Source organism: Rattus norvegicus, chromosome 1, assembly GCF_036323735.1.
Source record: "Rattus norvegicus strain BN/NHsdMcwi chromosome 1, GRCr8, whole genome shotgun sequence".
Classification (NCBI taxonomy): domain Eukaryota; kingdom Metazoa; phylum Chordata; class Mammalia; order Rodentia; family Muridae; genus Rattus; species Rattus norvegicus.
The window spans coordinates 86745102-86762746 of NC_086019.1; the positions used below are offsets into that span (position 1 = coordinate 86745102).

At 50.0% G+C, this 17645-nt stretch overlaps 1 protein-coding gene and 1 pseudogene across 2 annotated transcripts; one reads left to right on the forward strand and one right to left on the reverse strand.

Moving 5' to 3' along the window:
* The first annotated feature begins 4738 nt into the window (after positions 1-4738).
* Positions 4739-9504, forward strand: Pnma8b (PNMA family member 8B). 2 transcript variants are annotated; one of them, XM_039111197.2, is made up of 2 exons: positions 4739-7955; positions 8081-9504. In XM_039111197.2, exon 1 carries the CDS (start codon positions 5696-5698, stop codon positions 7697-7699), a length of 2004 nt encoding a protein of 667 aa, XP_038967125.1. In that variant the 5' UTR covers positions 4739-5695; the 3' UTR covers positions 7700-7955; positions 8081-9504. The 2 variants fall into 2 exon arrangements, with proteins under 2 accessions (XP_038967125.1, NP_001100951.1); NM_001107481.1 differs by lacking the exon at positions 8081-9504 and having other exon boundaries at positions 5346-7920.
* Positions 9505-12275: 2771 nt separating this feature from the next.
* LOC103691045 (60S ribosomal protein L32 pseudogene) lies at positions 12276-12669 on the reverse strand (annotated as a pseudogene).
* Between the last annotated feature and the right edge of the window lie 4976 nt (positions 12670-17645).

A 17645-nucleotide genomic window follows, 5' to 3' on the forward strand; every position in this document is an offset into this window, starting at 1 on the left:
CCACTTTAGTTAAAAAACAAAATATTTTAAGAAAATCACTACATGTCAAGCAACCAGAGCCTTCAGGGACTAAGCCACTACCTAAAGACTATGCATGGACTGATCCTGGACTCTGACCTCATAGGTAGCAATGAATATCCTAGTAAGAGCACCAGTGGAAGGGGAAGCCCTGGGTCCTGCTAAGACTGAACCCCCAGTGAACTAGACTGTTGGGGGGAGGGCGGCAATGGGGGGATGGTTGGGAGGGGAACACCCATAAGGAAGGGGAGGGGGGAGGGGGATGTTTACCCGGAAACCAAAGAATTATTATTACGTATTAAATAAATTAAAAAAAAAAGAAAAAAAAAAAAAGCTTGGTTAATGCAAAGCACACACAGCGGCGTCTGGTGCGTATGGAGAACCTACACAAACACAGGTTATTGCCTGACTCTGCAGACGGAAATCTTGCGCTGAAAGAGGAGGCGTTACCCTCGAGATGGAGATGTAGACTTTTAAATGAAGAGTGAGCGAGATGGAATTGGGCGGAGTATATGACAGTACAGACTGAAAAGGAAATGGGGAGAGTTCAAAAGGGGAAAGAAAGGCATCTGATGGTCCCCAGTGCATCCAGTTCAAGTAGACAGGCAGACTGAGTGCATATTAAACAAATGAACCAGAATTGGAAAATCTCTGAGACCTCTGAGCCGGCTTAGGCTGCCAAAAAAAAAAAAAGAAAAAGAAAAAAAGAAAATCACTACATGTATATGTGCACATTTATTTGTGAGTGTGCCACGCCATGAATGAAGAAGGTTAGAGCACAGCTTGCAAGAGTTGGTTCTCTCCTTTTATAAGGTAGCTTCAGGTATTGAACACAGGTCTTCAAGCTTGGCAGCAAGCCTCACTACCCACTGAACCAACTCACTGGCCCTCTACCTGGCTTCTTGAGGCTGGCGTTCACTGCCTCAGCCAGGTTGGCTGGCCCAGGGTGCTGCAGGGAACCTTGTGTTTCTGCTTCCTTGGCACTGATTACAAGCGTGCACAGCCCGGCCAGCAGCCTCCCTCCTTTTTACAGTCCGATTCACAGCTCAGGCTGGATTGGCGCTTGATATGTAGTGAAAGCTGTCCTCGAATCCCTGATCCTCCATCCGCTGCTGTGACAGGGTGGCAGGGGCTAGCATGCCAGGCCTCTGGCCTCAGATGCGGCTTCTTTTTCCCCCTCAAACACAGGAATTAGAAAAGAATCTCATAAAACATTTTACATGCTTTTTTCTTCCTTCTGTCTCCATGGTAACCTCGGGGGCTGCAGCATGGCCAGTCACAGGTTCTTCCTAAATCCAGAGAGGCTGTGACTCAGAGGAAGTGTTCAGGGAAGAGCTGGAAAACACACTTGTGGGGCTCTGGGTGCTCCGGGCTGGTCCCCACTCAACCTTTTGCTTAGAGAAGCAAGGTTCTAGTCTATCCTTATCCAACGTTCTGAGGTGTCTGCACCCGAAAGAGCCTCTGCTTCTTCAGGACCAGACCTACCTTCTGGGAGTTTGGGTCCCTAATTCTCTACCCAAACAAGAAAAACAAAAAAGCAAACCAAACCCCAGGCTTGCAGGTGCGCATCTGTATTCCAAGCATGCCCACTATGCCTACGGAAGGAGATTGGATCAGGAGCTCAAAGATAGCCTGGGCTACATACCCCAAACAGAGCAATAGAATGTGAACTTGCAAAAGCTTTGTCCCGGTATAGCTTTGCATCCTTGCGATCCTAGTTCTGGGGAGGCAGAGGCAGGAGGATTCCAGGCCAGTCAGAACAATGTAATGAGGCTTAATGTAGCCACCAGCCCCCCAAGCCCCCAGATTTCAAACTAGCGTATACAGATTAACAGATGTTTATTACCATGTGAACAATGTGTTATACACTTTATATTTTTATTAAAAGTTTATTACATGGGGGCTGGGGATTTAGCTCAGTGGTAGAGCACTTACCTAGGAAGCGCAAGGCCCTGGGTTCAGTCCCCAGCTCCGAAAAAAAAAAAAAGAACCAAAAAAAAAAAAAAAAAAAAAAAAGAGTCAGTTCTTTTTTGGGCTGGAGAGATGGCTCAGTGGTTAAGGGCACCGACTGCTCTTCCCGAGGTCCTGAGTTCAAATCCCAGCAACCACATGGTGGCTCACAACCATCTGTAATGAGATCTGATGCCCTCTTCTGGTGTGTCTGAAGACAGCTACAGTGTACTCATATATATAATAAATGAATAAAATATTTAAAAAAAAGTTTATTACATGTATTTATTTAATCATTTATTTCTTCACTTTGTCTTGTACGTGTTTGGGTTCATGTGTACCCTTGCATGTGAGTGGGGGTCAGAAGACAGCGTCCAACCATGTCCAGTTCTCTCCTACTCTGTAGGTCTGGGGATGGGACTCAGGTTGGCAGGCTTGTTGACAAATGCCTTAACTTGCTATGGCATCCTGAAGGCTCATTTTGTTTTAACTACAGAGTTTTTTATTTACTACTATTGTTAGTGTGTCTCCATGAGTTTTCGTGGGTGGCTACCATGTGTATGTGTGGTTAGAGGAAAGCTTGAAACAGAAAGTTACCCAGGAATTGAACCTGGGTCCTCAGGTGTGGCACAGCAGCCTCCTTAACCTGCTGAGCCATCTCACCTGCCCTCGATCATATACAGTTCATTATATGGTATTCATTTCCATGCCAGCTTTACCTACAGCTAGCTGTCCACAGCAGAGGTAAAAAGGCACCCGGTTTAGGCTTTTCATCTTGTCCTGTGGATCCAGATCACTCCAGTGCCTCCGTGTCCACAGCACACATCCCTGATGATTATCTCACCATGAATGCCTGGAAGCCATCTGTGGCTGCCGAACCCTTGTCTGTTCCAAAGAGACTCATTATGAACAGCAGAACGAACAATGGCTTCCATTGCTCTGTGCAAAGACAGTGCACACGACTACAGCCAGGTGTTGTGGCTGGCTTTATATAATCCCAGCCATAGTTGGCTGAGACAGGATTGTTGAAAGTTCAAACGCAGCCTGCACTCCAGAGAGAAAGCCTGTCTCAAAACAAATGGACAAACCCCAAATTAGGGACAGGAAGGTTGCTTAACAGGTAAAAGTGTTTGCTACCAAGCCTGAAGACTAGAGCTGAATCCTCCGTTTCCACATGGTGGAAGGAGAGAACGGACCAAGTTGTCTTCTGAACTCTATACATGTGCCATGGTACATGGGCATGCATATGCACACATGCACACACATACAAACATGCATGTGTACACGCTCACACACACGAGCACTTGAGTGACACACTCACACATTCACTCATGCACACACATGCACATGAATGAACACACAAACATGCGCACATATGCATGCATACACAAGTGCACGCAGCACACACACACACACACACACACACACACACACAGAGTGAAAGAGATGTAAAAAAATTTTTTTGGAACCCAAGCCTATCTGGAGATAATGTGAATTCAGGGGTAGATAAAATCTATTCAGAAAATTCACTTCTGCTTTTTATTAATTAATAGTGGCTACTGTAAAATGTCATGTCACGCAGGCATTTTTCATTTGAGGCTAGTATGGTGTTTTGTGTCTGAGGGACATCCAATTTAGGATCAAGAAGACGAAGAGCAGGTAAGCGGTTTGCGCAGTGCCTGGTTGCCATGGGAACTGTGCCATCAACCTTTTTTTTCCTACTGACAAAGCAAATAACAAAGCCGGAGATGGTGGGAACCCAAGGTGGTTTTGTTCTGTTCAGTTTCTTCATTATTTAACAAACGCTTATGTAATGTAAACAGTAGCACAGCCAGTGTTCACGGAGAGGCAGCTGTAAGCCGGCTTCTCTCCCCTCACTTTCAAGGGTTAAGGTCTCCAGGACAACCAGGTTCCTTAGGAAAAGGAACCATGGCTGTCACTATTTCACAGAGAAGCAAACAGGTTAGGGAAAGTTCTAGAAGATTCTCAAAGCTGCGGCTGGGAAAGCAGTAAGGATAGAGTATAAATCCAGCAGACGGTCTGTTCAACCCCATCGAGTGAGTGCAGTCAGCTCAAGGGCCTTCAAAGCAATGGAGATGATGGTGGGTGAGAGCTGACCTCCTAAGAGTTGTCCTCTGACCTCCTACATATGCTGTGCACAGGCGTGCTCCACCCACATACATTGTACATACATATACACACAGATTATAAATAAAAATTAAAAATAAAGAATTTGGAAGACCTCTATACAGTGGTTCATACCTATGACCTCAGCATTCTGAGGCAGGAGGATTGCCAGGAGTTTGAGGCTACCCTGGGCTACGTAGTAATATCCTGTTTCAAAAACCAAACCCCAAAAGGATGCAGGTGTGCTAGCACGCAATCTTAATCCCAACATTCAGGAGGCAGAGGGGCAGAGGGGCAGAGGGGCAGAGGGGCAGAGGGGCAGGGGGCAGAGGGGCAGAGGGGCAGAGGGACAGAGGCAGAGAGGGAGAGAGGCAGAGGGGCAGAGGCAGAGGCAGATAGATTTCTATGAATGGCTAACCTGGGCTACAAAGTGAGATCCTGTTTCAAAAACAGAATATAAGAATAACCATGAGTGAAACTGGTCTCCCTCCGTGAGTCTAGTACCCACTTGCTGGGTCCCGTATACCCAAATGATACCCCTCAGCTCATAAAGGACAGCTGACCTGGACGTCTCTATTTTACATTGAGACCCCCTATACCTTAAAACATAGAGTCCATGTGAGGTCACACCTCCAAAGGACAGTTTAATTTGGGGCTTTATTAACCAGAGGTCCATCTGTCGCATGGGAATGAGAATGTAGTTGGTAGAGTGCTTGCGCAGCATGCACGCAACCCTGGCCTCGAGTGCCAGAAACACATTAATAAAACAACGCAGGCTAGACATCACTCAGGTCTGTGATCGCAGTACTTGTGAAGAGGGTGGAAGCAGGAGACTCAGAAGTTCAAGGTCATCCTTGCTACATGCCAAGTTCAAGGCTAGCCTGGTCTACAGGAGACCTTGCCTCAAAAAACAAAAACAAAATAAATGACCCTGGTGGAAGTCTCTCTTCTTTCAAAGGCGGTCTCTATTCTTTGAAGCGAGACTGATCTCTTTCAGTGGTTTCCACAGTGACTTTGTCCTTCTTGGCTCATCAGTCCCCAAGCCCTCCTTCCCACCTGGCCCTTTAAGAGCAGCTGCTGCGACCGTAACCGGGCAGACCCCAGCTGCTGCCTGCAGTGTTACTATGGAGACAGGGACTAGCAGGAGGGGGCGGGGAGGCGACTGAGTCCGCGCAGGCGCAGACTGAGGCTGCCGTTCCGCAGCGGCCCCGCTGAGCGTCTAGACCTGGCTACGCGCTTCGCTCCAGACTCCGCGGGAGCACAGGCGAGCCGCTGCTCCCACCCACCCCACGCCCACCAGGTGCATTGATTGCCGTCCTCCTGTACCCCACCAGCCGCGTCCAGTCGTCTGGGTTGTCAGGGACAAAGGGAGGAACAACCCGGGCCAGCCCGGAGAACGTACACGTAAGCCCCCTGCAGACCCTCGGATTGCCCCAGGGGAAGATCGTTGCGTCGTCCCGCTAGATAGCAGGTAGCTAAAACCCAGAGCCCCAAACCCGAGTCTGGACTCTCACCCTGCGGGTGGCCTTTCCAGAGTGGGTTTGACCTAGCCTTTCTCGGGCTCCCTCCCGCCCAAGATTAGCCTCTGCCAGGCAGCGCCATGACTATGAACCTTCTGCAAGATTGGTGTAAGGAGCTGGAAGTGGAGGTGCACAGGGCCCTCCTGATCACGGGCATCCCCGAGCGCCTGCAGCAGGCGGACATCGAAGCTACCCTGAGGCCGAACTTGCAGCCCCTGGGCAACTACAGGCTTCGAACTGTGAGAGCCGTGACCAAGGAGAAGGCTCAGGCCGCCCTTGTTGAATTTGGGGCCGACTTCGATCACTCTGCCATACCTATCCACATTAGGGGAGAGAATGGGATCTGGAAAATCCTGAGTAAGGACCGCGGGCAAGATGCGCGGGTCCTTAGGCAGATGAGGCGCCTGTTGCTGGATGAAAGGCCCATGGATGACTTCAGAGAAATTGCCATCCCTCTGGTATTGGAGGCCCAGGCCCAGGCCAAGGGATTAGGGAAGGAGGCCAAGAAAGCTGGCTCCTCTGAAGGGGCAGCTAGGAGCGGCCGTCGGGGCCGTCGGGGAGGTAAGCGGCGATCCAGAAGCCACAAGTTGACGGCTCAGAAGGGCCAGAAGAGGAGCCGGGGAGGACGCCGAGCCAGGAGTGAGTCGGAAGACTCTTCTGATGACAGCCTGGGTATCGTCATAGAGGAGATCTACGCAGAGGACCTGAGCGTAGATGAAGACCAGAGAGCCCTGTATGCCACACTCCAAGCAGCCGCCAAAGAGCTCACCAAGAAGTGGGCCTTTCGGGGTGACCAGGACGAAGGAGATGGCCCCCGAGAGTTTTTGGCACTTGTCACGGTCACCGACAAAGCTAAAAAGGAAGAGATAGAGAAAGACCTTCCTGGGACAGAATCTATTTGCTTAAACATCAAAGACGAAAAGAGCGGGGTCCCTGATTTAGTCGCGCTACTGGCTGTGAGAGATACCCCCGCAGTGGAGGTAGAAACAGAAGTGGAGGATGATGATGAAGAAGATGACGATGATGACGATGATGAAGACGAAGATGAAGACGAAGATGATGACGAAGATGACGATGACGATGGTTCCGACAGCGAGTCTCTGGAAAATGGAGAGCAAGGGAAGGAAGTAATGGACAGCCCCGAGTTTGTGGCTATCGTGGCTTATACAGACCCCGCCGACCCGTCTGCCAGAGAAGAAATGCTGAAAATCGCTTCTGTGATTGAGACCCTCGGTTGGGGCGATAAAAAAGACAAAAAAGATGTCCTTCCTCAAGTCCTGTCCGTCATGGCCAAGGACACCTCTGGGCCCAGGGTGAAGGTAGAAGAGGCAGGTCGCCAGGTGGACGCCATGGTTCTGAGGAAGGCAGAGGAAGATGGGAATCTTCTGGAATGTATTTCCACCTTGGCTGAAGCAGAGAACTGCCCTAAAGGAAAGAAATCTGGGCTAGGTCTCCTCAGAGGCTGGACCGCTGAGGGCCACCAGGGTGGCCTCTTGGAGCTGGTGGCACTCCTGGCTGCTCAAGATATGGTGGAAGCTGTGAGAGAGGAAGAAGCCAGCAGGTGGGGCGGTGGTGGAAGTGGTGGCCGGAAGTGTGATCACAGCCAAGGTGGTTTATCCGAGGTCCTGGCTTTCCTGGCCTCCCAGGAGAATCTCGAATCCAACGAGGAATCGGAGGAAGATTCAGACACAGAGTCAGAGGGAGATTCCGAGGACACTGACAGCGAAGAGTCAGAACCTGGTGACAGCGTGTCCAAGAAGCCGCGCGCCAAGAGAGCGCGCACCGGCTCCAAAGGCTTGGCACCGGCCGGCGCCACCGCGGTCTCCACCGGGTCCCGGGCACGCAAAACCCGCAGGGGTGGCCGCGGTCGTGGCCGCGGTGTCACCCCAGAGAAGAAAGCGGGGAGCGGGGCTTCAACCGAGGACCATGCGGGGAACAACAAAAAGAAGAAGAAGAAGGGATCCGCAGGCGCCGGGGCCCGTGTCAGGGCTGGTGAGGCCAAGGGACAGCCAGCTGCTGTTCCCAAGTCTACCCGCGGAAAGAAAGCACGCAGGGGCCCAAGGCGGGCGCCCAAATGCCGTTAGTGCCGCAGATGTCACTACGAGCCCCGTCTCTTGTGTGTGGACTTCCCCCTTCCCGTTTCCTCCTATTCTCTCTTCTCCCTGCAGCTTCCCTCTCGCTTAACCGCGTGCATTTGCTTTGTGCTCCGCTGTGTCCCTGGCTGGCTATGGCCGGTGCCCAGCTTTCCCTCTCAGTTCCATGAACAGATGGCATGAGCGATCATTATGGCTGCAGCCTAGATACAAGGAAAAGAGACAAGGCACTCGGATGCAGTGGCCGGTGAGTGCGGGGGAGAAATGGACTTGAAGACACCGAGGGGCTCTGCTCTACCTCCGGAGCCCTCTCCCCCCGCCCCGCGTGAGTGTGCGTGAGTGTCTGACACTCCTGCCGGCCCATTCTTTCAGGCACCTGTTTCTGGCGGAGCCGTTGGGATCTACTGGGAGCCACCTCTGGCCCTGACGGGGCATTAGGGAGAAGCAAGAGTGATGGGCACAATGCGTATTAGGGGATTTTGGAAGGGTTAAGGGCCGTGTGTGTGTGTGTGTGTGTGTGTGTGTGTGTGCGTGCTTGCGCAAGCGCGTGTGTGCGCATGTGTGTCTGCGCTCGCGCGCCCGTGTGTACATGCGTGTGTGTGTGTGTGCGCGTGCGCGCGCGTGCGCTCCTGCGCGTGTGCGCGCGTTTATGTGTGTGTATTTTGAGGGAAAGGTATTCCATAAATGCAAGTCTGAGGGGGCTGGGAGCTGGAGGAGGAATAAAAATGGAAGGAGAGGAGGGGAATGTTGGGGGGGGACTGGGGAGGAGGGAGAATAGGGGAACCAGGAGGAGGAAGGAAGGAAGGCGTTTGCATTAGCCCATCCTCCTGAGGCTTTGCAGTTGGGAACGAGGGGGAAGCTAAGCCTCCCCCCACCAGCCCGTGTCCACAGGTTGAACTGGTAATATACTGCCAATATGTTCTGATTTGGAAAACTTACATGAAATCCAGATTTCCAGCTTTCTGGGCAAGCCTTGCCCCTCCGACTGTGGTGCCCCAGCTGTCAGTGGCCACCCCTCAGCTGTTTGCCCTTGTAACTCTTGACTTAATGTAACAATGGAGTCCCTTGTTCACCCCCCCCCACTCCAACTGTGTGCAGTAAAGACCCCAGATCCCCTTAAAGGGTCAAGTGTCCCTATTGTAGGAAGCAGTTGCTGTGCCCCACCCTGGCATCATTAGTCCCCCAGTAAAGCCTGTCTGATGCTGGCCACTCTCCAGCCCTCAGCTGTCCCTGAAAACAGCCGCTTTAGCTGTGTGTTTTCCTGTAGTGCTACGCGCCAGAAGCCCTGGCCGCCTAGTTCTGTGTTTCGATGTGTAGATAATGCTTTGCCCTGCACAGCACTTTGCACCCTCTTGTTCGTGTGTGTGTGTGTGTGTGTGTGTGTGTGTGTGTGTGTGTGTGTGTTTTCAACTTTCTATCCCCAGGAAGTGACCAGTTCGTGGTACCTGGACCTTTTAGGATGTAACAGAAGTTCTGACCAGCCTCACACCCAGACCGAACTGTCCAGCTCCTCAGTGGGGACATACAGAAACTGCAGGGGGCATGGGTACCTCTTTGTACTCAGAGGCAGCCCCACTCCTTGCTTCCCAGGACCAGGGATGATGACGGGACAGATGGAGAAGCAGGCCAGGGGAGCCTTCGGCTGGAGAGGAAACCCCACTTCATGGTGGCTGATGGACTTGGGGTGTGGTGGCTGGGGAGGGCCCCACATGTCACTTCCCCTTGCATAGTTACAGGTACCTGTCCTCGTGTGCTGTGTGATCCGGGATCCTCAAATGAAGCAATGAAGCATCTTAGTTGTTGATTTTTCTCTGTGGTCTGGACAATGGTGTGAGTGCATACCAGGTTGAAGGGCATGCCCTGCTGTCATGGCTGACCCATGTCCCTGGCTCCTGCTCCTGGGACCCTATGTGGAGTCTGTACTGCCCTTCCACACTCCAATTCAACCCTGTGCACTGCCACATTTATGGAGACCTGCATCCCCCTGCACCCTGCTATAGCTCCTATTTGACCTCACAGTCCCTTTTCCCAAGCCTCACTGCAGAACAAAATCCTGCACTCTGGCTTGGGTTTTTAGCCTATTCAGCATCTCACTGCCAAGAATGCCAACGTGGTGGTCCAGGGGGTTGTCTTAGCAGCCACATCTGACACCTGGTAGTGTCACTTCTCTCTCCATACCCTGGAATATCTTGCTATGTCAACACAACTGCAAGCCGAACATCTTACAGTGATCTGGACCCTCTTGGTCCGACAGTGTCACCACTGGCCACCTAGAGGTGATTCGATTTACATAGAAAGGGAATAAAATAAAGCTAAACATTGCTATTGTTTTTGAAGTTGGGTCTGCACACAGTCATGTGCTTCTCGTGGCCAGTGGTGACCACATTGCTCACGGTAGGTACAGGACATCTCCGTGGTCACTGGACGTTTTCTCTGTCACTGAGTTCCACACATGAGCTCCCTTCCAATCTCTGCCTCATTTCCCATAACCCCTTGTGTGTCTTCAGTTCTCCAGGTCCTAGGAAATGCTGCATGCTCCTACCCCAGGGCCTTTGCACAGGCTGCTTCTGCTGCCTAGGATGTCCTTCCCCAGGAGTCTTCAGATACCACATTCCCAAGGAGGCCCCCTTCATGACACTTCCCATAGTCAGAGCCCTGACTGCCCCTTGGCAGATTTGTGTGTCAACCACACACAGTGGGCTCTTTCATAGATGCCACACGAGGATGGGTATGTTGCTCAAAGATGAAATAGGGCTCTCTTACTGGGTTGGGGGAGATACTTCTGAAAAGCCTATAGCCTGGAACCTAGGTCACTAGAGTCTGGAGACCCCAAACTCTAAAAACAGTGATTTTACTGAAGACCACATAGAGGCTTTGGTTTGTCCATGTGGCTTTTTTTTTTTTTTTTTTTTCTGCAGCCTTCGGGATTTGAGCAGCCTTCTCCAACCCCAGTGCCCCATTCAAGCTCAACATCCTTGGCAAAGAACTTTGGAACTAGGGCTTTTGGGGTCATACCTGGCCCCAGAAAGAGGGATGAATTGGGTGGAGGGAAAGCGGAGCCTCTTAGATCCAAGCAGTGGGAGTAGGGCATATCCTGTGCCCCCAGTGCGTGTCGCTGTGTGCCCGATAAGCAGCGTCCTACCGATTGGCTGACGTTTGTTAAGTGGTTGCAGTGGATAACTCTTTTGGATTGGATAAATCAGACCCCAGATCTATGGCGAAGAACATTCCAGAACCATACGGTCTCTGAACGGACGGAGTTAAGGGTCGAAAAAAGAAGAGCAGAAGGACCTGTGAAATGGAGACTCTAAGGTCCGCGGGGGTGGAGGGGAGGTAGAAGCAAGGAAGGTTTCAAGACCAGCAGCCCTTGCAGGAGGAGCAGGGCAACCTGCCGGGATCCCTAAATGGCGGAGGTGGGTGGGGTACGGTTGCCCTCTGGCGGCAGAAAAGGTAACCACAGTACAGGCTGCGCAATGCGGATTCCTTCAAGACCATTCGGGAGCATTCCTGGAAGGGGCCACAGGTGAGGAATTCTGATAAGGACAAGATCTATGTATTAGATATCCAGGACTGCCTGGCTGGAAAAGGCCCCCAAGGCAGAAGCGTGAGGACGGCTGAGGCAAGAGGCCTGAGGCAGGTACATGCCCCAGGGAAGTTACACGGCAAGGCAAGAGATTGACCAGAGACCGTCAGCATGTAACTGCCGGTCCCTTCTGTGCAAGGATCAGAGCTGGACCTTGGGGGATCAGTGTTACCGAGAGACTTATTTAGCATCATGTATGTGGTAGCGCACATCTTCACTCAGGGAGTGAAGGCTGGAGGATCAATTCAAGGCTAGCCTCCTCTACATAGGGAATTCCAGGTCAGCCTGGGATACAGGAGACCCTGTATCAAAACCAAGCAAGACCCAGTTCTCGATGGGCCTAGGGCGTGGAGGAGCTTGGGGCAAATATGATGTCCTGAGTTCTATTCCAGCTCATGTGGTGGAGGAAGGGAACTGACTCCCACAGCTGACCTCTGATCTACATACATGACAAGAGCATGTCCAAACATACACATGCACGCACGCAGGCACACACGCTCCCCCCCGCCCCCAACACACACCCTGTCTGGATCCCATAGAGGATCCTTAGTGCAGACTCCTCCCCTTCCACAGGGTACTTCTAGCCTAAGCAGAAGGATTTCACAAGAGCTGCAGAGACCCCATTGTACCACGAGGGGGTGCACAGAGATGGCCGGCTCAACCACACGCTCACCACAGATTCCCCTGCAATTGCCATCGAAGCCCAGAGTAAAGGCCTAAGCCTGGCTGCTTCATTATCTCCTGGAATTTGTGAGAAACGCACATTCTTGGACCCACCTGCATCTATCGAGCCATTGAGGAGATGGGCTTCCTAAATCTGTTGCCAAAAACTACCCAGTTTAAGAACAGCCACTCTGGGGTCCGAGTCTCTCCGTTCTTAGGGATCTGCTGCTTGGCTTCAGGTTACCCAGGGAGCCTTTTCGTTTATAGATTTATTATTTATTTATTTATATTTATTTATTTTGCAGTTTTTTGTGGTTTCATTTAAACACAAAACAGGCACACAAACCATCTATTTTCTTCACTGTGTAGCCTGGCATTGGGATTGGCGACTCTGATGGCCAGCTGTGCTGCTCTCTCTACGATGGCTTTTCGGTTCGTAGAGGACACACTCAGCCCAGTAAGATTTGTTGCACACCAGCAGCACTTCCAGAAATTTCCGGAAGCCACTAGGCAGCATGTGCTTGTGTTTCTGTTGCTCCCGCTAACTAATGTTGGACATCAGGATCTGGCCCTTGAATCTTCTCCCCGCCCTGCTGTCGATGCGTTTCTGCCAGTATCGCTTAATTTTCACATATCGGTCTGAATGGTGCCTGAGGAACTTCTTGGTCCTCTCTTTGACGATCGTGGGTTTCATCAGAGGCGGGAGGGCAGCCATGATGGTGCAATACAGATGATAGCCACCTCACAGACAGCGCTGAGGAAGAACCAAGATTTATTACTTCTGAGACAGACTCTTTATGTAGCTCTGGCTGTGTAGCTCAGTCTGTCCTCAAACTCACAGAGATCCCCCTGTGTCAATCTCGGAGTTCTGGGATTAATAGCATGTACCATCATGTCCTCTAGGAGCTGTACAAATACCAGGCCGTTTGGGCACTAAAGGAGCTTCCTGTGGGCAGAAGGTACTGCTCTGCCCTGGCTACTTGTTCAGGAAAGGAACTTTGTTGAGGTAACTCCTCCGAAAGCAAGAAGGAAACGGAGAATGCAGGAAGTCTCTACAGTTTTGTGGTGACAGCTCTCTCTGTGTGTTTTGTGTACTTTTTATCTTTGGTGACAGTGAGAAGCAACAGAGTTGGTACAGATAGAGGCTGAAGTGGAGTCTGGCTTCTGGGGTTTTCTCCCTGGACACCCGTTTCCTTCAGAACTAAAAGTGTAGCGGCACCAGTCAGAAACAGTTTGGGACTGGGCCTGCAGGAACCACCCGCACCTCCCTAGACGATAAAAATAACGAATACATCTCACTCTTAGTTTATTCTGTATCGTTGTGACAAAATACCAGAGAAACACTTTATGTGAGAAATGCTTTATATTGGCTTATAGGTTCGGAGAAATCTCAGTCCATCAATGGTGGGGAAAGTATAGCAGCTTGGAGAAGTGGCGGAGCCTGTTGCCATGGTGACAAACCAATCCTCAGAGGTACCACTGCTAGAAAATGGTGGGTGGGAGGATCAGTAGGACCTACAGCCAGCCAGGCTCTGCCTCCTTAAGGCTGCAGAGTCTTTAGATAAAGCCCTCAGCCCATTGTGGTAGTGAAGTAACCTGATGCTGAAGAGGCAGAGGCAGGAGAGTCATGAGTTCAAGGCCCACCTCATCTACATCCACAGGGCTTGGGAGAAAGCTCAGTTGGTGCTGGCTACACAAGCATGGGTCCTGAGTTTGGATCCCCAGTATCCAGAGGAGAAGTTGGGTGTGGTTGGCATGTGCTTGTACTCCCAGCACTGGGGACATAGAGTCAGGCGTGAACTCCTGGTTAGTGTACAGGGCTGTGAGCAATGTTGTTTGTGCACCTGTGTGCCGTGTGTGATGCTGTGGAGGCCAGAGATCTGCATCTGCTGTTTTCCTCCACTCTCTTTTGTGAGATCAGCTCTGTCACTGAACCTGTATCAGCTGGAATGGCTGTGCAGTGAGTCTCTAGAAACTACTTTTCTCTGTTCCTCCATTCCTAATGAGTTATCTTCCTAACTCTGGCTCATATTTCAAAATAATAATAGCAATAATATATAATATAATTATATAATAATTTTAGTATAATATTATTTCATTATTACTTCATTATTATTAGTGGTGCTGCAAATAGAATACAGAACTCTTTATTTAAAAAAGACTTATTGGGGGTTGGGGATTTAGCTCAGTGGTAGAGCGCTTGCCTAGCAAGCGCAAGGCCCTGGGTTCGGTCCTCAGCTCCGAAAAAAAAAAAAAAGAAAAGAAAAAAATTTTAAGGGGTGGGCAGGGAAGATGGCAAACAGTAAAGTGCTTGTCACGTAATTATGAGGATCTGAGTCCAGTCTCCAGCACCCGTGGGAAAGCCTGGCATAGCGTTCCTGCACTCCCAGTGCCGGGAGGTGGATCCCTCTGGGCATCCAGCCTTGCTGAGCTAGTGCGCTCTAGGCTCAGTGACAGACCTTGTCTCAGAAACTAAGATGGAGATGGTCTGGGGAGACGGCTGAGCTTAGAACTCTGGCCGCTCTTCTGGGGGACCCATGCTTGATGCCCGGCTCCCACACCAGGTGACTCTCAAGGTAACTCCTGTTCCAGGAAGATCAGACGCCATCCTCTGGCCTCAAGGATGACATGCAGTGCCAACTCCTGGCTTCCACACGCACAGGCATGTCCAAACACTTGCACACACGCGGAGGAATTTGCTCCAGTTGGTTTAGAAATTAAGGACACTTCACTGTGGATGTGGTGACTTCACCGTGGAGGAATGTGAACGAACATTCACTATTACATCTTTCTAAAGATGAATTCTGGGGCCAGTGCCATGGTTCATCAAGCAGAGACACCAGGCACCAGCACTGATGGCATGAGTCCCATTTCCAGGACCAACATGGTGAACTCGCTGGCTTGCCCAATTCTGACCTCCACACATGTGGCCATGCATGTGAGCGCACACACAATAAATGATGATGATGATGATGATGATGATGATGATGATGATGATGATGACGTAGGGAGAGGGCCCCGGCAGTGGATGACTGTGGATTGTGGGGAGAGTCATTATTCTTTAGGGATGTGATCACCGCTAGGTTGCCCAGTGAGTGTCTCACAGCCATGAGTACTTAGGCAACATTGGACCCAGGGGCTTCTTCATAACAACAATAAGTCAAAAAGCAGACATGAGGGCTGGAGAGATGGCTCAGTGGTTAAGAGCACTGACTGCTCTTCTAGAGGTCCTGAGTTCAATTCCCAGCAACCACATGGTGGCTCACAACCATCTGTAATGGGATCCGATGCCCTCTTCTGGTGTGTCTGAAGACAGCTACAGTGAACTCATATAAATAAAAATAATAAAAAGAAAAGAAAAGAAAATGACTCTGTAAGAGCGGGCTGTAGACAAGGCTGTAGGGCATCTTCCTAGTGACTGTTGATGGGGGAGGGGGAGCCCCTTGGGAGTTGTGCTATCCCTGGGCTGGTGTCCTGTGTTCTGTGAGGAAGCTATGATGGTCAGCAGTGCTCCTCCAGCCCCTGCTCTGTTTGAGTTCCTGTCCCGACTTCCTCTGATGATGAACAGTGATGTGGAAATGTGCGCTAGGTAAACCAGTTGCTCCCCAGCTTGTTTTGCTTGTGGTGTTTTCCCTGTAGAAACAGTGGCCCTAACTAAGACCCTGGCTGATTTTCTTCTTTGGCTATTTTTTTTTCCCTAAGAAAAATAACTTAAGCAAGAAAAAATGGCCAGGGCTCCGGGGTTTGTGGCTTCGGCCCCCAGCTGGAATGCTGCCTCAGAGCGAGCCAGCTGCTGCGAGCTCAGGCTGCAGTTGGGGCTGTAACATGAGCCTCACCCCACAGAACACGTCTCCCTCTTGCCCCATAATCCTAAGATTATGAGAAGAAATCAGAATGGCCAGGATAAGGTTGCCGAGGTGATGCCGCGGAACCGTTGAACTCCTCCTCTCCTCTCCTCTCGCTTCCCTTCCCTCCTTTCCCTTCCCCTCCTCTCCTCCCCTTCTCTCTTCTCTCCTCCCTTCCCTTCTCTTCCCTTTCTTTCTCCCCCTCTCTCCTCTCTCTCTTTCTTTTTCATTTTTTTTTCTTTTTCTTTTTTCTTTTTTTCGGAGCTGGGGAGCGAACCCAAGGCCTTGCGCTTGCTAGGCAAGTGCTCTACCACTGAGCTAAATCCCCAACCCCTCTTTTTTAGTTTTTTGAGACAGGGTTTCCTGCGTAGCCCTGGCTGCCCTGGAACTCACTCTGTAGACCAGGCTGGACTCGACTTGAAGGGATCCACCTGCCTCTGCCTTCTGAGTGCTGGGATAAAATACAAGCTTGGGCCACCACTGCCCAACTTAAGAATGGGTCTTAAGTGTTAAACTTTTTCTACTAGTAATCACCTTCCCACCCCCCACGACATTTTTATATTACCCCCGATATAAAGAGGAATAAAATATGTATACAGACCAAATATCTTCTGTTAACGAATCGTAATGCATTTAAACGTTCTTTGACAAGCACCTACTGTTTTCATTACTAAATAAAAGGCAAAGTATGCCAGTGGGATGATTGCTCTCTCTCATCTTTTTTTTTAAAACATTTATTTATTTATTATGTATACATCATACAGCTTTCTGCCTGCATGTATGCAACTACAGGCCAGAAGAGGGCATCAGATCTCATTACAGACGGTTGTGAGCCACCATGTGGTTGCTGGGATTTGAACTCAGGACCTCTGGAAGAGCACTCAGTGCTCTTAACCACTGAGCCATCTCTCCAGCCCCCTGCTCTCTCTCATCTTAACTTGAAGAATCACATCTCGGTTGAATAGTTCATCTGCAGGATACAAAGAATCGTCCACAGTTTTCAAAGTTAATTTATATTTTGACTTTATAACCATCATGCCAAGGATGATTCCTGCAGAAATATGCAGCACAAAATAACAGGACCAGGCTGGTGGGACGGCTCAGGAGACGAAAGTGCTTGCTGTGTAGCCCCAATGACCTGAGTATGATTCCTGGCTCCCAGTGTGGCAGACGAGAACAGATTCCTGTGAATTGTTCTCTGACCTCCATCTGTGTGCCAGGGAACCCGCGGCTGACCCCATACATAGACAGATACACAAAATAAACAAATAAATGAACAATTGTAACAAAAAAACAATTGTGGGGCTGGAGAAATGGCTCAGCGATTCAGAGAACTGATTGCTCTTCCAGAGGACCTGAGTTCAATTCCCAGCACCCACATGGTGGCTCAAAACCATGTGTAGTGGGCTTCAATGCCCTCTTCTGGTGTGTCTGAAGACAGCAACAGTATATATATATAATTATATATAATATATACTATATATATTATATATACAATAATAATAATAAAAAAAAACCCAAGCGCTTGCCTAGCGAGCACAAACCCCTGGGTTCGGTCCCCAGCTCCGAAAAAAAGAAAAAAAAATCCAAAACCCCCAAACTCAAAGTTGTTCTATGACCTTCACACACGCACTGTGATGTACGTACACTTGCCTTACACAGACATACATTATATGCATGCATGGGCACGCAGACACACACACACACAAAATAATGAAAATTTAAAAACAGAATAAGTATGCTATGGTCATTTGGAAATTCTGTTCCAATGTCAGGAAAATTCATCTGTTATGAAACTCAAGTCATCAACTCAAATAACCTAAAAGATTTGTTCTTTTCATTTCCT

Excerpts from the sequence above, each read along its gene's own strand:
- Pnma8b (XM_039111197.2), top strand. The coding sequence starts at position 5,696 with ATGACTATGAACCTTCTGCAAGATTGGTGTAAGGAGCTGGAAGTGGAG.